The sequence below is a fragment of the Antechinus flavipes genome, chromosome 5, assembly GCF_016432865.1.
Source record: "Antechinus flavipes isolate AdamAnt ecotype Samford, QLD, Australia chromosome 5, AdamAnt_v2, whole genome shotgun sequence".
Classification (NCBI taxonomy): Eukaryota; Metazoa; Chordata; class Mammalia; order Dasyuromorphia; family Dasyuridae; genus Antechinus; species Antechinus flavipes.
The window spans coordinates 154,478,165-154,503,606 of NC_067402.1; the positions used below are offsets into that span (position 1 = coordinate 154,478,165).

Genomic DNA, 25,442 nt, shown 5'->3' on the forward strand with positions numbered 1-25,442 from the left:
GAGTGAACTCTCCCATAAAATGGAAGCAGAGAGCAGACTGGATTAAAAGCCAGAATCCTACAATATATTGTTTACAAGAAATGCATTTAAAGTAGAGTGATACATACAGAGTAAAGATAAAAGGCTGGAGAAGAATTATAATGCTTCAGGTGAAGTAAAAAAAGCAGGGGTAGCCATCCTGATCTCAGATGAAGCAAAAGCAAAAATAGATCTAATTAAAAAAGATAAAGAAGGAAATTATATCTTGCTGAAGGGTACCATAGATAATGAAACAATCTCAATACTAAACATATATGCACCAAGTGGTATAGCATCTAAATTCCAAAAGGAGAAATGAAGAAAGCTGTAAGAAGAAATAGACAGAAAAATTATAATAGTGGGGGATCTCAACCTTGTCTTTCAGAACTAGATAAATCAAAACATAAAATAAACAAGAAAGAAATTAAGGAGGTAAATAGAATACTAGAAAAGTTAGATATGCTAGATCTTTGGAGGAAATTGATTGGAGACAGAAAGGAGCACACTTTTTTCTCAGCAGTTCATGGAACCTATACAAAAATTGACCGTATATTAAGGTATAAAAACTTTAGAATCAAATGCAGAAAGGCAGAAATAGTAGAGACATTTTTTTCAGATCACAATGCAATAAAAATTACATTAAATAAAAAACCAGGGGAATTGGGCTTGCAACTTTAAAGGCTAGGGGAAAAAAAAAAAACAACAACAACAAATTAAAAACTCCTAATTAAATACCAAACTTGAAATTCTAAAAAATAAAAGGAGAGATTAATAAAATTGAAAGTAAAAAACAAACAAACAAACAAAAACTATTGAATTAATATATAAAACTAAGAGTTGGTTTTATGAAAAAAACAACAACAAAATAGATAAACCTTTGGTAAATTTGATTAGAAAAAGGAAAGAGGAAAATCAAATTATTCTTCTTAAAAATGAAAAGGGAGAACTTTCCACTAAAGAAGAGGAAATGAGAGCAATAATTAGGAGTTACTTTGCCCAACTTTGTGACAATAAATTTGATAACTTAAGTGAAAATGATGAATACCTACAAAAATATAGGTTGCCCAGATTAACAGAGGAAGAAGTAAATTGCTTAAATAGTCCCATTTTAAAAAAAGAAATAGAACAAACTATTAATCAACTCCCTAAGAAAAAATCCCCAGGACAAGATGGATTTACATGTGAACTGTACCAGACATTTAAAGAACAATTAATCCTAATACTATACAAACTATTTGAAAAAATAGGGAATGAAGGACTCCCATCAAATTTCTTTTATGCACAGACATGGCACTGATACCTAAACCAGGTAGGATGAAAACAGAGAAAGAAAATTATAGACCAATCTCCCTAATGGATATTGATGTTAAAAATCTTAAATAAAATATTAGCAAAGAGATTACAGAAAATCATTCATCATACACCATAATCTAGTAGCATTTATACCAGGAATGCAGGGCAGGTTCAATATAAGGAAAACTATTAGTATAATTGACTATATCAATAACCAAATTAACAAAAATCATATGATCATCTCAATAGACACAGAAAAAGCATTTGATAAAATCTAATACCCATTCCTATTAAAAAAAAAAAAAAAACTAGAGAGTATAAGAATAAATGCACTTTTCCTTAAAATAATCAGTAGCATCTATTTAAAACTATAAGCAAGCATCATATGTATTGGGGATAAACAAGAACCATTCCCAATATGATCAGGGATGAAACAAAGTTGCCCCCTATCACTATTACTATTCAACATTGTATTAGAAATGTTAGCTTTGGCAAGAAGAGAAGAAAAAGAGATTAAAGGAATAAAAGTAATGAAGAAACCAAATTACCACTCTTTACATATGATATGATAGTAGATGTAGAGTACCCTAGAGAATCAACTAAACACTACTAGAGACAACCATAACTTTAACAAAGTTGCAGGATACAAAATAAACCTATATAAATCATTAGCATTTTTATACATCACCAACAAAGTCCAGCAGCAAGAGATACAAAGAGAAATTTGATTTAAAATTAAAAATATTATAAAACATTTGGGAATCTATCTGCCAAGGGATGGTCACACACCTACAACTACAACTACAAAATACTTTCCTCAAAAATAAAGTCAGATCTAATAATTTGGAAAAATAGCAAGTGCTCTTGAATAGGTCAAGTGAATATAATAAAAATGACAATACTACCTAAATAAATTATTTAGTGCTATATTAATCAGACTTCAAAGGAATTATTTTACTGACCTAGAAAAAAATAGTAACAAAATTCATCTGGAAGAATAAAAGGTCAAGAATTTCAAGGGAATTAATGAAGAAAATGCAAATGAAGGTGACCAAGCTGTAACAGATGTAAAACTATATTATAAAGAAGTGATCATCAAAACCATTTGTCACTGGCTAAGAGAGTATTCGATTGGTGGAATAGGTTAGGTTCACAGGACAAAACAGTCAGTGACTACAGTAATCTAGTGTTTGACAAATCTAAAGACCCCAGCTTTTGGGATAAAGCTAAAAAGTTTCCATACAAACAAAATTAATGCAGACAAGATTAGAAGGGAAGCAATAAACTGGGAAAATATTTTTGCATTCAAGTGTTCTGATAAAGGCTTCATTTCTAAAATATATAGAGAACTGACTCAAATTTATAAGAATTCGAGCCATTTTTCAATTGATAAATAAAGGATATGAATAGACAATTTTCAGATGAAGAAGTTGAAAGTATTTCTAGTCATATGAAAAGGTGCTCCAAATCATTATTGATCAGAGAAATGCAAATTAAGACAACTCTGAGATACCATTATACACTTCTCATATTGGCTAAGATGACAGGAAAAGATAATGATGAATGTTGGAGGGGATGTGAGAAAACTGGGGACATTAATACATTGTTAGTAGAATTGTGAACAACAGATCCAACCATTCTGGAGAGCAATTTGGAACTATGGCCAAAGTGTTATCAAACTGTGCATATCCTTTGATCCGGCTAGGTTTCTATGTGGCTTATATCCCAAAGAGATCTTAAAGGAGGGAAAGGAACCCACATGTGCAAAAATGTTTGTGGCAGCCCTTTTTGCAGTGGCAAGAAACTGGAAACTGAATGGATGCTCATCAGTTGGAGAATGGCTGAATAAGTTATGGTATATGAATGTTATGGAATATTATTGTTCTATAAGAAACAATAAGCAGAATGATTTTAGAGAGCCCTTTAGAGATTTAGATGAACTAATGCTAAGTGAAATGAGCAGAACCAGGAGATCATTGGCCAGGCCAACAATAAGATTATACAATGATCAATTCTGATGGACATAATTCTCTTCAACAATGATTTGATTCAGACCTGTTTCAATGGTCTTTCAATGAAGAGAGCCATCTACACCTAGAGAGAGGACTGGGAACTGAGTGTGGTTCTCAACATAGAATTTTCACTCTTTTTGCTGTTGTTTGCTTGAATTTTATTTTCTTTCTCATTTTTTCCTTTTTGATTTGAGTTTTCTTGTACAGCAAGATAATTGTATAAATATGTATGCATATATTGGATTTAACATATATGTCTACCATGTTTAATATATTATCTACTTGCCTGGCAAGTAGGGGGAGGCAGTGGGGGAAGGGGAAAAAATTGGAACACAAGGCTCTGTAAGGGTTAATGTCGAAGAATTATCCATGCATATATAAAAAAAAAAAAAAACTTTAAAAAAATAAAAATAAATAATCTCTGGTCAGGAAAAGTAAGCAAAAAAGTAACAACAGATTGAGTTAAATCTAAATGAAATTTCAAATGTCCTATGATTATATTTCTTTAGAAAATAAACATCTTTTATGTGGGAAAGAAGAGACCTATAGTAGGATGAACAAGTTTTCATCATTAACAGCTGCTAACATTTATGATAAAAGTTTACTTATAAATTTGAAGCTTCTATAATTAAACATGTATTTTCCTCAATATGCAGTTCTTCTTACCAACATGCATGTATATTGATTCTTTTAATCTGTGCATTTTGGGAATCATGTCAGTTTATCTTTGGAGGAAAAAAGTGTCATACTGGTCATTGATTATTTTCATACAGTGATGTCATAATCTAGAAGCATTCTAGCATCTAATTTGGAAGAATCATAAAGATAATTTATTTTTCCTCCCTCATTGTACAAATGGATCTTTTCTTTTTGTATTACAACAACTTCCTAAGATAATCTCTATTTCAAAATAAAAAGAAGACTTAGGTGAAATTAAATAGGTGATAAGACCATAAGGGACAAAATATCCCCACATTTAAAAAAAAATCGACAAAACAAAACACAATGAAGAAACAGTAAGAACATTTATATCATTAAGCAGATTATTTTTAATATGCAATTTTGCTTTTCTATAAAAATTTAAAAAAGGATATATTGACTGTCATTCTCTATTTCAAGGCAGAATTCAGTTTAGAAATAAATTTCTTCTTTCAAAAGATTTTCCCTATGCTTTTAAGAGCTTTCTTCAGAGTGCTCTGCCACTACACACAGGTATAGTATTAACTTAAAAGAGATTTCCATACTTGTGCCATCCAATTAGAATAAGGGGTGTGGATATGGAGAACAGGAAAGATGGAAAAAAGAACGTTAACAGGATATGCTATGGTATTTGCATCTTGGATTTCCATTTCTCAGAAGGCCCTGAGTTAAAATGATTGCTGAAATATGGAAAATATTATGTGAAACTACTAAGTCTTCCTTATTGGTTTAAAAAAAAAATTAGGGAATTATCATTTTATCTTTAATCCAAGACAACCTTTATATATCTAAAATTAAAATAAAAAACAATTTAAATATGATATGTAGATTATAATTCTGAATTTTAATTTACCTTCAGCATCTGTTAATCCTACTCCCGGCTGCTTCGCAGTCTCTTGTCCATTCTGCCCCATCTTTCCTCTGTTAAAGTACATAGATATGTTGTCAGCAGAAAGCTTTACAAAGGGAAATGCCAAAGAACACAGATAATTACAATCACAGATAATTACAATTACATATTGTCTAAAAGATCCAAAGGTAAGAAATATGTACTGAATTTCAATGACTTTTCTTAAGAGATTTCATTAAGTACACCAACTATTGTTATTCTATGGCCTACCCTGGTTCACAAAGATCCAATTTAAACTTTGTGGTTCTTATCAAAATCTTTAAAAATCAGTTCTTAGACTTAAGTGTTCTAAACTTCTTTTTTACTGTTTCATGTTAACTTAGAACATGAAAAAAAAATTGCTGTTCATATTTTCCCTTCACTAGGAATAGCTGCATATCTATATCTAGCTATTTGATGGGAAGAGCTAAGAAGAGAGCCATTCAGTGTAGAAAGATAAATTTATTTTCCCACTCCCGTCCACTTTCTCCAGTTTGGGGTATTATACTGTCTTCTGGAATTAAAATGTGAGAGAGATTGAACACATTAAAAGGAAAAAATGATGTAAAATTTGTATTCATTAAGTTAATGACTAAATGTTTCATGTCTGAGAACTTTTCTTGGAATCTTCTTGGTCAAGATATTGAAGTAGTTTGACATTTCCTTTCCTTCTCCAGCTCACTATGCAGATGAGGAAACTGAAGCAAATAGGATTAAGTGACTTGCCCTGGGTCATACAGCAAGTGTTTGAGGCCACATTTGCATTCAGGTCTTCCTGATTCCAGGCCTTGTGCTACTTAGATAACTTTTATCATCCCATGGACACTGGAGCACAGGAAATATATAGATCTTATATCATCTTAGAGTTGAAAGAAAATTGAGTTCAACCCTTTAGATAAGTAAATTGAAGTTAGAGATAAACAACCTCAGGAACAGAGAGTAAAGCAATTGTTCAAAGGCACAAAGTAAAAGTGACTTTCTGAATTCTCATTTTTAAAGTCTTATTTTTAAACTCATCTTTTCATTTTGATTCATTGATACATATTTATTGGGTACATGTTATATGAAGTGTTCTGGGAACTATGATAATATGTAGAATAGTTCAAGAAAGGTTCCCTGAATAAAGTATAATACTGGAGAAAGTTTTGAATGTGGAATCAAAGGTCATGGCTTCAAATCCCAACCCTACCTCTTCTTATGTGACCTTGGATAAAGCATTTCAGTCCTATGGGCTGATATTTCCTAATTTATAAAATAAATGTGTTTGACTAGGTGATGTCAAAAATCACTTCAAGGTCACATTTATAATAAATTCCTTGATATATCCTATAGTAATACATAGACACATATTGAATGCAGGTATTATATGACCATATGATCTTAGGTATAAGAGATAATAAGCAACATTGCTAAGTGTTGAGCTTTTAAGAATAATATATTCCATTTTCAACTCGCAGATATAGACACCATGAAAGGTATTACATGAGTTACATTGAGTCAAAGCATGGATCAAAGTTTGTATATGAAAGTTTCTCCTTCACCACTTTTAAGAGAATAGTCATGTATAGAGGTAAGAACACTCAAAAAATGCTCTGATTCCAAGGCCTTAGGAAGTCAAAAAATCCTCTATAGACCAATGAAGGGATTCTTAACCTTTCTGATGGCATAAAAACCTCTGGCAGTCTGAGGAAAGGGTATAAATCTCAACTCAAAATAATGGCTCCAAATGTATAAAATAAAATGCATAAAATTACTGAGCAAATCATTTATATTACTTATAAAAAAATAAAATGAAAGCAAGTTCATAGATTCAAATCAGAAATTGGTCAGGTCAGTACTAAGAAATTATTTTTTTCTGGGTATCCTGCTAGGTCAAACTGAACTTGCTAAGGCAAAGAGCTAGTATGGTTAAGTTCTTTTTAAAAACAATTTCTAATGAAACCTATCCAATTAAAACCATAATTTTTACTGAACATTTTGGCTAAACATTTACAGCAAAAGATATGGACAGATGAAATAATAATCAAAAGAATTCAAGCTGGAAAAGTGGGGAAAAAAACCCTCAATAAGGAAAAGATAGATCTATGACTTTCAGTGATTTTTAAAAAAATATTAAATAGATTGAATTATTCATAAGATTACATATTTGTTTATCTTGCTTTGCTCAGTGTAACTACACACACATGCACATAGATATATTTGTATATGTATGTTATATATGTATATGTACATATATAGAGACACATGTACATAAAGAAAGAGAAAAAATAGAGAGAAAAAGACAGAGAAGGGGGATGGAAGGAAGCAAATGAGAGAGAAACAAAGAGGGGAAGCAGGGGGCAGGGAGGAGGAGAAAGGAAAAGGGAGAGATAGATAGAGAAAAAGACTTTCTGGGGAGCAGTGAAGGAAAAGCCTGAGCCTCCAAACCAGAAGAGCTAGGGGGAGCTCTGATCCACAGCATGGAATGGTCCATTTGCTTAGGAGCACGACTGAGACATCCTCTTGAATCCTGTTCTCTTGTCCTCCACATTGTATTCTTTGCCATAATTGGCCTTTGATCTCCCTCCTCAATAAATTTACCCACATTACAATACAAATTTGGGCATTTGGGTAATGGTCAAAGGGTAAAAGGAAAAGATTTTGGGCAAATTAGATTGGTCTACAGCATATTACTATGTGATCATCCATGTTCATAACACTAATTGGTATTTTAAAAAACTCAGATGGATCAATGATCTCTTTGTTATGATCTTCCATCTATTTAAATGTTTGTTCCTCTTTGCAAAGGCTTAGTATTGTTACATACATATGTCTGAAGCATAGCTTCATGACATGAATTCTGGGGAGAAACTGTTTAAGTGGCCTGAACTTTAGGAACAGGAGAAAGTAAATAGACTGAAACAATTCTGGTTTTGATGATGTTATGTGTGGAAAGATCTCCTGAGGAAGAAACTTTCTTAATTAATGCAGAGGTTTATAACCTGAGAAAGTTACTGGTACTGAAAAGTGACAGTGAGTGGCTTTTTCAAGGTCACAAAGATAAAGTAGAGTATAAGCAGGTAGGAGACTAAAAAGGACAATAGCTTTATAGTCACTAGACTGACTAGATATAAATCCTATTTTTGCCCTAACTTGTGTGATACAGACTATGATGCAATCTCCCTAGGCCCTAGTTATTTATCTGTAAAATGAACAATTTGTACTTTACAGGACTTATGTCCTTTCCAGCTCTGGATCTCTGTATCTAGATCTTCTTGTCATGAAGGATGGCTTTCTGTCTACTGTGTTTTGTTGCATGAAATTTTATTTCATACTAAGAGTTCTTAATCTTTGGCCTGAGAACTTGGTAAAGTTTTTTAGTAATTATTTCTAAATAATATATAGTATTTATATATTATATATATATACACATGTGTATATTTATACATGTGTATGTGGAGATATAAATATGTATTTGTATACATATAATCCTATGTATTGTGTGCTTTGAAAAACGTTATCCTAGGGTCCATAACTTTTACCGAACTGCCAAAGGAACCCATGACATAAACAAAAGGATTGAGAACCCCTATTATGTAGAGGGCCTCATTAATTTTCAGTCCTATTTCTTAGTTTCAGGGCTATTTCTGTGTTATATATGTATGGATGGATATGCTCTATTAGGTGAGTCATCAATACATATCCTGGGATATAATCCTAGAAATAGTATAGTGATGTTTTTCAAGAAAATCAGCTTCTGAAGGCAGTCCTTCAGAAGTAGAGGAGTATCACAATGTGTTAATTATTTGGAATTCGGGTAGTATTGATTTCAAAAATATCTGCTAAGTAGTACTGGACAAATGCCAATTTTTCTAAATATTCTTCAGATTCTACTTTTGATTGTACTTAGTCACTAAAGGCATGATGACAAGGAGGAAAGAAAGAGGGAAGATGGGATTTGTTCTTAAAGAATCTAGGTTCCAATCATGACCTACTACTCTGGGCCTCAATTTTTCCAAGGTTCAAAATAAGGAAGTTCATCACAGTGAACTTGAGCTCAAGAAGATCAGGATTCAAATTCTGCCACCAACACTAGCTATTATGACCATGGGCAAATCACTGTGTCTAATTTCTGTCTAATTTCTTCATGTGAAAAGAAAAGATTAGACTCAATGGCCTCAAAAGTCTATTTCAGCTTCCAATCTCTGATATATTTTCACTTAAAATTTAGGATCCAATTATAAGATGAAAATAATAAACATGTTGGTTCTTAATTGAACCGTGCTGTAGTTAATCTGATCATTCCTATGATTTTTCTATTTAATATGAATCTTCTGAATAAATAAGGTGATCCCTATCCATTTTTAAGATAAATAATCAGATCTCCTTTGTCACAATCTAGTTCTTTCATGTTTATAGAAACAATACAAAGGTATCATGCTTTCTAAGCATTTGCTGAGAATGAAATATTAGACTTTATTTAAATTTTCTTATTTTTTTAAAAATTTGATCATTTTACCCTTTAATCTTGAGGAAGCCTGATGATGGTGGATGACTCACATTAAAAACTGCTGAGTTTTGGTTCACTTCTAAACATATCAAAGTGGAAGGGGAAAAAAAAAAAAAAACTTACACTCTTGGAATGGGAAATAGATTAGTCTCCCCTGCAGTGCTGCTACCTCCTTCACTGTCCACACTATATCCACTGCCAAAGCTGCTGGCAGATGAGCCGGTAGAGACGGAGCTTTCAGCAGGTCGATGATTAGTAGGTCTTGCTGTATAGGGTGGGAATAGCAGGTTAGCAAAAACTTTAAAAACATTTAATATGAAAAGGTTGCAAGTGCATACAATAAAATGATTACATTTCACATTATATTAAATATATATTTGAAAATTTGGAAAAAGTACAAATTTAGATTTTTTTTTTACCTGTTGGGCTTATTAAATTTCTAATCAATAAAGTTCCATGCCAAATTAATATATGATTTTTGTCTTATGAAAGAGATTCAATGAATGCATAGGGGACATCCAAAACACTATTTTTGAGAAACCCATAATTATTTTTTGATTGTATCTCTAAGACCAGGCTGTATCTTTCCTTCAATTTTGACCTAACTTTTCTTTCATAATCCATGGTTGTGAATAGACAACAAAAAATGTTTTATTTTTTTACAAAGGAAACAATTCAAAAAACACTCATGAACAGAAATGAGGACAAGAGTACAAACAGCCATTCATGTTTTAACAGCTCCTTCTTAATAAACAATAGGATGTGTTATTTTATTTTTGAACAACAGAGAATGACAAAATATAACCATTTCTTGGTATGTCTAATTTAGTTGGAATGATCTGGTGATTTAGACAGACTTTAGAAAATTTAATACATAGAGATCCCTTTGTCTTATCGAGATAGTCTTTGATGTTGTGTACCCAACATTTGCAAATCAACTTAGCATGTTGAAAGCATTTTCCTATTGAACTGCATTTAAATGGTAAATGAGTTGTCTTACAGTTGTCTTACAAATGTCAAGTTAAACTTTAGTATAGTTGAATTGATGGCTAAAACAATCTTAGTTCTGAGATTGGAGTTAAAGAACTAAATGGCAAAAAATGGGGAATAATAATGGCTCCCTTTCCCTGGGCAAAGAGATATCCTTAGGTGATTTTTTTCATAATAGATAAAAGCTTGCTTTTTTCCCATTCCAACTTCTTTTCTGAGTTACTCTCCCACCAGCTGTTACCTCTTTAGAAGGCTTCATTCCCTTAGTGCCCTTGTGTTGCCTCAGCTAGGTATCAGGAACAAAGCAATCTAATTGGCCTATTTCATTCTCATTGGGGAGTTCTCTTCCACTGATGCTAACTGGCACCTCCTCAGGATTTTACAGTCTGAAAAAGTTGCCACAATACACTGAGATTAAAGGATTTTTTTTTTGTCTTATTGATTAAATTTGTCAGATGTAAGACTTTGACCCAGCTCAGCCCTTTGCTTAAGGACCACTTTAATTCTTAAAGTATAAATTAAACAAATATTTCAATAAGAGATAGTGATGTAACTATTGTATTTGTATTTTTGAAAGAATAAATTGAAAAGAATAAAAATAAATAAATGAAAGAATAAATTCTATTTTGTTGGCATTTATAGCAGTTTAAGAAAAATAAATAAAAAACAGAATTTGTGGAAAAATATATTTTTGGGGGGAATGATGAAAGTTTGGTATGGTGAAATGCACGTTGAATTAACATAAGAGGATTCTTCAGCAAGTCATCTTACATCTTCTTAGTTTTCTTTCCATAAAATGAGGGAAAATAAGTAAAGGCTGATACATTTAGTTCTCAGTCTTATGGCTTCTTGGGCTACCACCATGGAGAGCCACCATGGAGAACCAGAACCAACGAGGAGGTCTTTCCCAGTATTTATTTTTCTGGCCTCTTTTAGTTTTTTTCATGGTTTTCTTTTCCTTCATATTATATTTTAAAGATTCTTAAAAACAAACATACAAGCAAAACCCCTTTCTTTTTCACAAATGCTGCTTTGGCTTAATTTAAAGATGGCTAAATATAAAGGATAAGGGTAATGGGAGTTTAGGAAGTTGGGCAAGGGCAGTTTATATGAAAACAGAATGCTGCTTAGTCAAGAAGACCTGAACTCAAATCCCACCTATGCTAGCATGATCCTGGCTAAGTCACTTAAACTCAGCCTTGGTTCCCTAAGGCATTAGTTCCCTGATTTGTAAAATGGAAAGTAATATTAGCACTAGGGCTGTGAGGAGAAAATGAAATGATAATGAGATGATATATGTGAGATAATATGTGTAATATGCTTTGCAGTCCTTAAAGTGTTATAGCTAAATTCTAGCTTCCAGATAACTATAAAATGGAAATTACCTATTTGAAATATATTGCTTGCAAACAACTTTCAAATAGTTGTTAGATTTTTAGAAAAATCAGTCTTTTTTTTCCTTACCAAGATATTTGGTTTTTAAAGTAAAAGTTTTTATTTCCCCCAATAGTTTAAAGAAACAAAAACTAGAGAAATGGATTATTATTTAATAATAATATTGTTCAAAAAGATAGTTTTTTAAAAAGTTGTAGAATCACTGGGATATGCAGTTTTTGATATGCATGTGTATAATAATCTAAAATTGTCATTACAACTAGAAAATAAATCAGTAATTCATTGAAAGTTATTAGTCAAACCAGCATGACATTTCTATATTAAACTGGTTATTGATTAATTTTTTTTAATTTTATAGTGAGCTGCTTTTTGTCATATAGATCCAACTTGCTTCATCAACAGTAATACCAACACAAAAGCCTTAACTAAATAGTTCCGTTGCTCTATTCCCTATTCCATTGCTGTTAGAATATCATTAATCCCATTCTTTAAATGGTGTCTTATTGAGATGATCAATTTTCCCTCATTCTGATATGATCTACACAATACATTATACCACAGCACAAAATGTATACCTTAATCTTCACATTTGGCAGAATTTTTACTTTACAGATTTTGCTAACTCTGGGTTCAAGACAAATATTTTTCTTTTTCATGCAAAAAATAAGACAAAAATAATAAGACAACATAATAACAAAGGGAACAAAGAACAATGTTGAAAATAAGTTAGTGGAATGCAGCTTTTCATTTTAATCCTTTCCTTGGAATGAAGTGTAATTGGGAAAGTATAATAAAATGTTGCATTTAAAGAAAATATAAAAAAGAAAATGGAATTTTAAAGTTTATTAAATTTAATCTGTAATTACATCTGTAAGATGTAATACATCTGTAACCTATCCTTCTCCCCCGACCCCCCCCCCAAAAAAAAAAAAAAAAAAACACCTGAAATGGTATCTCAGACAAGCATATGAATCTGTGTATACGTGGAATACAGAGCTATTCATGTGAAAATGATTTTTTAAAATCAGGTTCTGGATTTTTTTCAATATAAACACCAAAAATCCTACCCATCAGAATTGTGTTAATGCAGAATCTGCATAATTGATTGAATTTTTCATTCAAATGTCCATTGATCTATTTGTATATAAACTAAGCTTGAAGAGATCAGTATTTAGCTAATTTCTGGAAGAAAATAAAATTTAAATTATTATTTATTTTTACTTGAGCTACAGTATAATAGTAGATTGAGGGAAATGGAAAATTCCATCAGAAGTACAAATGTTTTGAGAACTTTGAAACAACATATCGATATATTTCAGAATACCTAAATTATTTCTTGAAATTTTATACAAATGTTTGAAAATCAGATGAATAGGTATGCTTAGTGCTTCATGTAGACAGGTTAATAATTTATAAATGCAAAGTTAAATGTCCAATAGGAACTAACAACAATTTGAAAGTCGGCATACACACACATATACATGTATATTTTTTCAATATACATACTACACACATAGATCTATATATTGTGATTTGCATATATACACAATGTACATAATGTGTATGCATTAACATACAAGTGTTAGTGACTCAGAACAAGTCTCTGGACTGTTGGTCATAATTATATGTGTGTGTGTGTGTGTGTGTGTGTGTGTGTGTGTGAGAGAGAGAGAGAGATCTAAAGTATTTTGTACTTACATAATATGACAAATGCTCTTTTTTCCCTCTAATGTGCTGAACTCTTCAAATAGTGAATGTCTTTGTAGCTCTGTAAGCACATAGGAGGAAGTGAAGGTATCTACTTTCTTCAGTTCCCAAAGTACTCAGCACAGAGTTACTAAAATATGATATTGCTCAATAAATTGTTGAATGAAACAACAAAAACTACAAATGTTGGTCAATTACTTTGTTCCATTTAAATATATAAATATTAGGCATCATCTACAAAAAGATATCATATTTGGGAGAGATAATTTTATTATGCAAGTATCTGTTATATACATTCAGTCTGAACTTGAAGCTCTTATTAAATTTTGAAAATAAAATTAAAATAAGCCAACAGAAGGGTAAATTAGGCAATGAAGTAAATGTTATCATTGTAACAAATCTGTTTCCTTTTCTGAGTATTTGATAACTCAAAGTCAAAATAGTTCTAGTATTACATAAGTTATTTAATGCAGGTAGTGCTAATATTTGCTAGAGATACTTTTATTTCAGGCTCAACTCATTTTCTTGAAGGTTTTGACATCATTTTCAGAGTGCCTAAACATCCAGTTAATTCAATTAGTTCAGTGATGTATTTATTTTTGTCAAGAAAAAAAGCTGAGTAAATCTTTGAAGTTTTGACTCTATTCACATTTTTAATTGAATAAACATAATCTTCATCTCTTATTAAAAGAACTAATAAATTCATAATTTTAATTCACATTTTCTTGGGTTCATATGAAAGAAATTAAATTGATCTTTTGTGACATTTTCAGAATTCAGTGTAATCAAATGTTACAATAGGATATTCATTTCAAGCACAGTTTAATAATAAATATAGTCTCATTTGCATGTTGGAAAATAGCCCCATTTGACTGAATGAAATGAATATGATGACATTCTATAGATACAGCATCTTTAGTTCCATGATTTCATGATGTATCATATTACTTATTATAAAATGAAATTTTATTCATTCCAAGTGATTTGGTGTCTGACATATGTATACATATTTAATGAAATTATTTCATTGACTAAAATATTTCAAAAATGATCCACTATTTTATTTTCCTTTTGGTCATATAAAAAGTAGGGATTTTAAAAGATATTTCTCTAATTGATTAAAAGGATAACTATAATCATAAAAACTAGAATTTTGAAAAAATTATAAGGTGACAATAACAATTACATTAAAGAATCATCAGAGCATATATGGAAGAAACCTCAGAGGCCAGCGTGATTGACTCTGAATCACTTGAAATGAATAAAATCTCATTTTATAATAAGTAAAATGACAAAAAAGTAATTAATCATTCATCTTCAAATAAATTATATGCAATTTATCATAAAAAACAAATTAAGACATAGATTTTCTAAATCAGATATTATGCTAAAACTTTTCTTGATATATATGTAGAGTCTTATTAAGATTAAAACATTTAAATTTTGATTAAAAGGGGTTATGGTCAATATTCTAATAGGCTATTAAAATCCTTTCAATTGAAGCTTTTGTTTTTTTTGTTTTTTATAGTGTAATATTTCTAGGAAGCCACCAGATGGTGCTACTACAGATAATAGTAGTAGTTTTGATTTGGATTTTGACATCACAACCTTGTGTTTTTCTCCTTTCTCTTATTTTCCTTTTTTCCATTTTCCATTTCCATTTCCATTTCCATTTCAAAAAAAAATGTATTCCAATGGGAAATTAATTATAATGTTCAATTTTTCAAAAGATTGTAGAACTTTCCTTATTCTTTCAACAAGGTATAGGCTATAAATGTGTGGGAAATTATTTTGCTACTGAAAAACTGGGTTATTTTATTCTTGGGCCTCATACCTTTCATATGGATTTTGTTTTATGACATACCTGCTTTATCAGTAAATCTCATTTTCTTACCAGGGAAAAGAACTAGAATCAGAAAACAATCAATTTAATAACAGATAAACAAAGTCATAAAAGATATGCTCCCTACAATATGTAGGAAAAAGATGTCAGTTACAAAATTATTTCTTCATAACTATATTGTTAAGTGGATCTTTTTATAAAATAATCTCATTTATTCTGAGTCAGTTTAACTATTAATTTTTTTAATTCTTTGACTTTGTCTTGATTTTCTTCAAAGTCTCAATGATTAGATATAATTTAGTTTTACTGCTTCACATTGATTATTTTCAATTTATCTATATCCTTTCTTGGAATATCTTTTTTTTTTTAATTTGTTAACTCTTCTGCTCTTCTATGTGTCAATGTGCAATAATGCTATCACTTACATGCTAATCAGGCACGGTCCCAAAGGTTCTAATTGTAATTTTTGGTCAGATTGATCAACTGAAGTTTCTATTAAGTTCAGAAGAAATAAAGGTATGAATCTCTTAGAGATTATTTCTATTTATCATGGACACTGTGTGAATGGAATCTAATCATAGATTCTAGGCTGAACATTACTATTCAAATAAGCAGTTATGTGGTGTAGTAGAATTTTGGACCTTGAGTCAAAAAACTTCTTTTTTGAATTCAAATTTAGCCTTACTAGCTTTGTAGCTCTAGGCAAATCACTTAACCTCTGTATACCTCAATTTCTTCAATTGTATGATGGGGATAATAATAGTACCTACCTCATAGGGGTGATGCAAGGATCACAAGATAAAATTTATGAAGTGCTTAGCACAGTTCCTATTATATAGTAGAAGCTATGTAAAACTATTAATTTCTACTATCTTTTTAAATGATGATGCCTCTATGTCAACGCTTGTAATTTATTATTTCTAAAACATCTCTTTTGATCTAGTCTTAAGTATGGCTGCCATGGAAATTGAAATTTTTCTCTACTGGTTTTGTTTCCTTTTTGTTTGGGAAGGGAAGTGAAAATAAATCTATCAGTTTTTTTTCCAGCATATGTGTAAATAACACCATTCTTTTTCATCATATAGTTTAAATTTTCTTGTAATAATTTTCATCTTTTTTTAAAAGTGACGATTCATTTTACTTAACCATTACATTATGAATTCCAAATTTATTTCTCTGCAACAATCTATTTACCACTTTTAACATCAATTGCAACAAAAACTCTAAAAAGATCAGACTAAACCTTAAATATGTCTGGTGTAATACAGTTAAGTTTCAGCTTAGCTTTCTGTTTACAGAACTCTCTTTTCTTTGATATACCTATTCCTATATCTAATTTATAAACATGTTATCTATCTACTTATCCTCCAATATACAACATGGATAATGTCATTTACAGGGAGCTAAAGTGATTCTTTGGGAAGGCAAAACATTTTTATTTTCTTTAAATATATTTCAGTTCATTGCTGAAGATAAAATCAAGAAAATATTAAATAAGAAAAAATGAAGTACAAGATAAAAATATAATTCCAATTGTGTTTCTACATAGATGAATTATAACTAGTTTAAAAGTGATTTAAAATGTTTAAAAGTAAGGAAAATGTTCAGCTGCATTTAACATGTTCTTAGTTTTAATCCTTGGTGCCAATTTCATTAGCATACTTCTTTCTAACTGAAAAATATTAATTTGTTTTAGCTATATGTAAATCTCTTTCAAATATTATAAAACCAGAACAATTACAAATTATAATTTTTTTCTTTATAGTATGACATATTTCTTGTTCTCAAAGATATATTTTATCTTCATATGTAGAGACAGTTACAAAATTAATACTTTTATGTTTTTGAGGAAGATCAGTGTGAGATGCTTCTAAATATACAATTCAGGGTTAGGAGAAGGAAACAATTTGGTGGCTTCAATCCACACCCCTGACTTCTTCCAAACTACATTATATTGACATTGTGTTGCTCAAAACTTTCTATAGATGTGAAAGAATATTAATATTTTAACCTAACAGTTTCATAATATTTATCTTTCATACATTTGACAAATTTTTAGTTTGTAGAATTTTGAATTGACTAACTAAATTGAATAACTAAAAGAACCACAAGTGATTTCTTGGCATAGCATATGTAGTCAGTGTAGTGGAAAATAATAATAATATGAGAAAAGCTCAAATGTAAAGCTACCTGTAGCAGAAATATATATATATATATAAAATTAAAATAACTTCAAAGCATAGTAAAACATTATTCCAAATCATTTACATATTAATGAAATTGAATTTAATTGCATTTTGCAATACCTTTCCTTGAGATCCATGTCATGAGGCCGACTTTAATGTGCTTCTGTCTTCTAATAAGCAAAATGTCAATCTTTAAACTCTCTTGAAAGAAATTAAGACTTGACTATTTTAAACCAAAATTTTACTACAAAGGAGAAAAAGTGGGGCAAGGATACAATGTATATAATTATTTTAATATTAATTACTATCCTCAGATATGATGCAATTACTATTTAACATTTAATTTAATTAAATGTATAGTTACATAGACAAATTAAAGAGGAAATGGGCAGAACAAATGTGAAACTTTTATAAACATGGATGGTTTTCAATTGTTTGTCTTTCATTATTGCAAAAAAAGACAACTGTTAACAGCCCAATCAAACTAAGGGGAAAATGGAATAGTCTATACAGGAAACACACCAATAAGTGAATTTGGAATGAATTTTCAGTATCTGTCCCAATAATATTACTGCTTTAACAATAAGTAACATTGAAAATCTTTCCCTCTTAAATGTAAATACAGAGACATATTTCCTGATGGATCACTTACCAGTTAAAAATTAAGATAAAGAACACTCAGGGTCTGGCATTATACCAAATAAATTGTTATGTTATATATAATATCTTCAAGTAAAAAAATCTAAATTCCAATTTACCATAATATAAGGGTACAATGATATATTTTTTTTTTGTTGTTGTTGTTTCTGGGTTTATGTACTTGGAAATTCCTTTCCCAAACAAACCACCAAGAAAATAAAGGTTTGGTATCCTCGTGTATGTGTAATGGGCTGAGGCTTGAGTTGATGCACTGAGGTCCCAAGCACATGAGGCTAAATAGTAATTGGACCATACTCTATTAATATGTAAGCTTGGAGAAAGAATGGCCCCCACCCACTCTTTGTGCAAGTCCTGATGTGTTGTATAGGAAATGACGATTTTGGTGGGTGGAGGCAGGGGAGTGGAAAAGGAAGGCTCGCGTCGCTCTCTTGTTTGCTGATTTGTTTCTCTTCTTCTTTTTGCTTTTGCTGAGGCAGTTGGGGTTAAGTGACTTGCCCATGGTCACAAAAGAAGAAGAAAAAGAAGAGAAACAAATCAGCTAACAGAGAGAGATGTGAGCTGAGCCAACCGTGGCAATGGCAATCCCAAAAAGTCTCTCCTCCCTTTCCTTTTCCACTCCCCTGCCTCCACCCACCAAAATCGTCATTTCCTATACAACACATCAGGACTTGCACAAAGAGTGGGTGGGGGCCATTCTTTCTCCAAGCTTACATATTAATAGAGTATGGTCCAATTACTATTTAGCCTCATGTGCTTGGGACCTCAGTGCATCAACTCAAGCCTCAGCCCATTACATGTATGGATGCTAAGTTAAATTTTATTTATGTGGACATTGCAATATATCTACATTTTAGATATGCAACCTTAATAATATTAAGGAACAGTAATTCAGAACTCTGCAGGATAAAATTCTATCCTGGGAAAAAGAATTCTCTGTAATAATCAAAAGTATGGAAAATCACTTCAAAACTTTAAGATTTTATATATTTATCCTTATAGATAGCTATGTGGAACAGTAAATAGAATTCTGGGCCTGGAGTCAGGAAGATTTCAGTTCTTGAATTCAAATTTGGCCTCTGATAACTTACTAGTTTGGTGACTCTGGACAAATCACTTTGCCCTATTTGTGTCAGTTTTCTCATCTGTAAAATAATCTGGTAAAGGAAATGACAATCCACTTCAGTATCTTTGCCACAAAAAAAAAACCCAATGGAGTTATGAATATTCAGACATGACTGAAAACATCTGAATGATAACTCATAGGCAAAGTGATTTTTCTGATGAAAATGCTAAAAGAAGAATTGATGAAATTTACATATTGCATAAATTTAAGAATCAAAATTATGTTCCTTAAAATTAAAATCATTTAAATCAATGGGGATTGGCATAGCCTGAGGCTATTTCAACATAATAGCAAGTAATTCATTTGGGCAGATAGAGGAAAGATCAGAACATGGAATGCAAAAGATACTTGAAACAAATGAAAAGAAAATTCTGATGTTTATATATCTTGAAAAAATACAGTTTTCCATCATTCATGATTATTGGGAGAAAGGGTGAATGATCATGGGCTTGGGGAATAACAGAAGAACAATGAAACTTTTTCTGTATGCATAAGAGGGAACAAAAGCAATTCACATGTTTTCAAGAGAATTTAAGAAGATGCAAAAACAAAAGTCTAATTTTTTTTCTCTTTTATCTTAATGGTAGCAAAATGATGGTTATTACTTGCTACCTTGCTTACATATTTTTAAGCATTTTCCACATTATTTTGTTTCTTTGGAGCAGCTGCTTCTCAGGAATTATTATATCTTGATACTTATCCCAGTGATGAAAAATTAATCTCAGTAGGTACAAAGAAATAACAATTGAAGAATTCTTGAAGATATTTTCATGCACATATAATTTCTAAATTTGCTTTCTACATATTTCCTGAAATACTTTTTACATAGGAAGGAGGTTTAATTTTCAGTCTCCAATATTCCACTATAAAGTAGTAATAAAGAAAGTTGACCCACCTTTGAGCTACCTGTACCATTTTAAACAAATGTGAATCTATCTTATTTTTCAAGTCTGGCATTAAAGGGTTTTTTTTTTCCCCCATAGACTTTCTCAAAGTAATTCCTAATGACACTAGAAAATCAATTTGATTTAGTGACCCTTCAAGGAAAAAAAAACCAGTGAAATGGGTAGTTGAGTATGATTTATATATTGTAACTAGATTATTGATAATTATAGTTTATAATTACTTAAGTTGCTACATAGCTGTATAACTTTCAATGGTGAGACACGACTTCCTCTTGATCTATCTTCTGCAGAGTTGAGAACTTAAGGTACCATCTTCTCTGATGTTCTTGATACACAGTGTATATACTTTAGGACCACTTTTATGTATGTCCCCCCTCACCCTTTCCCTCCTTAAGTGAAGAATTCTGATTTGAGTCTTACCTGAAAGATTTTATTCTGAGTTTTTTTAATGGTCTTGTTATACTAAATTTACCCTCTTTCTAATCTTCATGGTTCTCCCCTCTTTTTTTTCTAACCCCCCAAAATTTTTTAATGCTAGAATCTCAGACTTAAATTGGGAATTTTAACTTGGAATAAAATTGTGTATTTAATATCAACAAACAAACAAATAAAATAAATAAAACCTTCAATGCAAATGCATTTGGGGCTTATTTTTAGCATGTTTTATGACTAAATAGTATGTTTTAATTTGTTATATTATTTAGTGTTTTTGTGCTTATGTAATATAGGTGATTATATTTGCTGTCATACAGTTAATGGTTGTGAATCAAATATTTAAGAGACAGGGAAGAGATCTGTGATTTCATTGGTGTAGGACCTAGGGAACCTCTACCAATGCAATCCAGAATTTTATCTTACTTGTTAGTCTTGGAGAGTTGCCTAGATTCTTGGAAAGTTCACCTCATGATCATTGTCAGTATTATGTCAGGGGCTGGAGTTAAATCTGTTTCTCTAGTTCAGAAATCAATCTAGACTCACCATTGCATCTCACAAATGAAGCATGTTTTTTTTAACCATATATTTGTACTCACCCAGGAACATTTTGAAAGATTTTCCTTTCCTACCAATTTTCCTGCCAATCTGCATACCAATAGATTACAAGTAATACTATGTACCCTAAATCCATGGTGAAATTAATTTTACATGATGATTCTCACTGAATTTTTGATGCAATCCAGTCAGGTGTGGTTTTACAGATCTACTTTCAAAGTTTTCTAATAGACCATGAAAGATAGAATGAAAAGGAATGACAAAGTATATCATATTCTTTTAAACTTATTCCTTCCCCTTTTATTTATTTTTCTCTCTGAACAAAATGAGAAGGGATTAATTTCATTTTTTTACATTTATTACTTCTTTCATTACTCACCTCAGGAAGCTTAATAAGCTTAAAAACAAAAAAAAATGCAAAATGAACATGGAAAATACTTGAAGGAAGACTGAATGCTTTACTAAAGAATGAGAGCTATAAATATGGAGTAGACATTTCCACCAATAATGAGTTTTTATCTAACCAACAAAGAAAAGCAACACACAGGTTTTCTCCATAGCTTCTATATTCAATGACATGATTTAATCCATTTTCCAATTAAACAAAGAACCTAAGCAGCACTCCCTCAAATTAATTTAGATGGAATTTGGAAAAATGGAAACAATATGAGTATTGCTGAACAACTAAATGAACTACACTATATATAGTGTAAAAGCAGGAAGTTGCTATGTGAATGGAGAACATTTTACAAATAAAACAAGTCATGAAAGATTTCCACTTTTTTCATTAAATTCAATTAATTTCTCAATAAATGAGTTTTCATAGGAGAGCATTTAAGGAAGGAAAAGAAAAAGCAATAATTTGAAATGAGTTATTTATATTTGGGGGACATATCATCAACCTGAAATCAATGAAAACATTGCATGTGCTATTTAAAGTATGTAACTAAAAAAAAAAAAATACAAATTTTAATTAGTTTATAGATTTCCCAGTCATCATTCTTTTTGCATGAGATACCAACCAAAATTACTAATTTTATAAGAGATAATAGAATTCAAATGTCTTTGACTTTACAAAGTATTTTTTGAGAAAAATGAAACTTGCTACCTCACTCAAAAATCAGAGGTTGAAATAATGTAAATGAAAAGAGCACTAAAAGAAAGCTAAGATCTGAATATTTTCAGTAACTAATTTTAATAACAAAGAAGAAATAGTGAAATATACCTCCCTCATCTTACTAAGAGAGGCAAAGGAATGACACGGGAATGAAATGTTGCATACCTTGTGTTGCTGCATTATTTATTTTTGCTTAACTGCTTTTCTTTGTTATAAGGGAAGATCAAATTTCAGGGAGACATTCATAAAAGACAATCGTGAAAACAAAAGACATCAAGAATATTCATGTTTTTAAAGAAGCAAATATGTAGAAGAATGAAAAGGGAAAAAAATCCACAGTTCAGTGTTCATATTGTATGATTTAAAAAACAATACTCATATCTGGAACTCATGATGTAATACTTTTTTAACCCTTTCCCCCATGAAAATGTATATATTCTGCTGATTTTATCATATTGACACAAAATTTGTATTCTATTCAGCTGTATCAATTAAATTCATTCAATAATTATACCTTTTCTTAACACAGGGATCTTTGAATATTATAATCTTTATGGCTATAAAAATGAATTACACTCAAATAAATTTCACATACTCTTTTACCCAAGCTTTTAAGTTTGTTTCAGTAAAAAAAAAAAAAAAAAAAAAAAAATTAAGGGGATCTTATATTTTAAAATCTGTAAGATTTGGAATTAATTAAATAATGAATGTCCTTTTGTTTTAAAAGTTATTATTACAAAAAATTGCTAGAATCAAATGTCATTCCATAAGCCATTTGGCTTTATAAGTCAATACTTATAACATATCCCGTTGCTATTTAAGTCTGCTTTCTTACCAAACTGTGTATTTCAATAAAGAGTATTTATACAAAATTAAACATCTAGCTGAAAAATATAATTCCTCAATAATTCATAAGTTTTGAAATATGAAAACCATTATTTGGTATAGTCATAACTTTAGTGTATACATTTATGTATTTCCATATGCATGGCTAGCATATCTGCCTCTCTCCTTCCCTATTTTAGTTTCTGTAAATGAGTCATTCCCATTAGATTTTTATGCCCTGCTGTCCAAGACTTTCATTGTGGCACCCCATTCTCTTCATGAACCCAGACTTTCCCCAATTTTCTCTTCTTCTCAAAGCAAATTTATATTCCCTATAAACAATCCTACTTTAATCTGAAGGTGAGTCTATATCACACTTCTAATGCTATTTAATCTCTATTGATATCATAAACTATTCCCAAAACTTAATGTTTGTATTTTTGCAGGGAAAGATACTGGAAAAATGTCTTAAATTAAAGAAATTACTCTAAGTTCAGATATTTTAATGATTTTTACAAGCTATTAGGGGAAATGGTTTAGTTAGATGGGATCTATCTGTGGCCTCTTATAATCCTTGTATAACACCTTCTTTAATTTATGGATTGCACCTTCCATTGCTCTCAACCCAATATTTGTTAGCTCAATTGCTTAAAATGTAGTGTTAAAGAAGCCAAAGTCAAAGATTTCGACTTCCATGTGAGCTAGATGGTCCTGCTCTTTATCATTCTGTAATATACCAAGTCTCATTTTATCTTTTTGCATTTAGTCATAAGAGTGCCCAAGCAAGAGAGAGTGATTGATTATTGAAGATTCATTGCTATTTCTGGCAAATATCTCACTTGCACCATTGATATTCTTTCAATAATGACATTCATAGGTGAAGTACAGAGCACAATCTATGGGTAGTAATTATACATTGAAAACATCTTAAACCCCATGAGTGTTAAATTGTAATGTTAACATACAAAGATGCATAGCTAAGAGAGTTTTAACTATAGGGGATAAATAATACAGAAATTAAAAATGCTTATTCAACTATTTGGGGGGAAGGGAAAGAAGATGACATTCTGTTTCTTTGTTGTTGATCATTTTCACCTCTTTCGAAACATAGCTAAGAAAAGACTTCAAATTTATTTTAATTGGTATGTCAAATATTCATAAATTTGTAAATAATATAAAAAGTAGGAGTGTTTTAGTGAGCTCAGCTCTAACTCAAGAACAAAATAGAGAGCTAAAAACTGTAGAGATTTACTAAATGAAAAGAGCAAATAATAAAGAATATTTAGAAAAGAATTTCAGTTTTCTTAGTAAGTGCAGAAAAGTCCTTGTCAAGAAACATAAGCAGAAGATCTTTTGAGTATTGGAATTAATCAATTTGGTTCACGTATATTTTTTTCCTAAAGGCTTGTTTTCCCTCCACTTTTGCTTTTAACATTTGTCTCAGACTTTTGAAAACTTTCCTCCTTTTCCCTGCCTGCTTTTTTTTCAATTTTTGTCACAATCATTCATTACACTATGATAATGCAAACTTGACCAACTCATTCTGATATTTCTTAGGTACACTTCCCCCTCAAACAATTTGCCGTGGAATCACTTTTTGAGCTTTATGAATTTTGTCATCACTCCTTCATTGCTTAGGAGGATATGGGACTCTTGGGTTTTTGGTTTGTTTGTTTTTTTCCCACTGATATAGATACATATACACACATGTATATGTATGTGTGTGTGTGTGTGTGTGTATATATATATATATATACACACACACATACACTCCTCTACTGACACAAACAGTTCTTGAAAGCTGAAGACTCAGTAGTTTGGGAAAGCAATTGCATATCTCTAGTCTTTCTTCTATGAGATGGCAATAAATGGGAGAACCTATTAAAGGATACCATTTCCCTATTCCCTTATTCAAACAAGAGTTCTCAAATCTGTCGAATGCTATTTTTAATTGTCTAGGGAAGTTGAGTGGGTATGAATGACTGCTTACTGTCTGCTACATCATTTCATAATTTTATTTCCGTTTCTAAATTCGTAATTTTAGAAATAGAAGAATCATTTCTTTCAGAATGAAGCAAGCTTGCTTAATTTGGTATGATCTGCATTTTTTCTCATGAATAGGTTGTTCTGAGGTTTCCATCACTTTAAGTTATTCTCGTGTCTAAGCATAGACCTACACCCTAATGGCTTAACAGAGTTTCTAAGACTGTCTAATATTCCAGCAGAAAATATTTTAGGTAATAGAACAGTATGACTTAATCTGCTCATCCAGTGCAAGCACTATGCTTTTGACAAACACAA

The 25,442-nt window shown here is 30.8% G+C and overlaps 1 protein-coding gene across 1 annotated transcript in view; it reads right to left on the reverse strand.

Moving 5' to 3' along the window:
- Window positions 1-25,442, reverse strand: part of PCLO (piccolo presynaptic cytomatrix protein) — a 538,245-nt gene that overhangs the window by 76,424 nt on the left and 436,379 nt on the right. The window contains exons 22-23 of the mRNA XM_052001569.1: window positions 9,524-9,665; window positions 4,876-4,943 (exon numbers count right to left, since the gene is read on the reverse strand). Coding sequence (XP_051857529.1) covers window positions 4,876-4,943; window positions 9,524-9,665 — 210 coding nt within the window. The remainder of the gene's footprint in view (window positions 1-4,875; window positions 4,944-9,523; window positions 9,666-25,442) is intronic.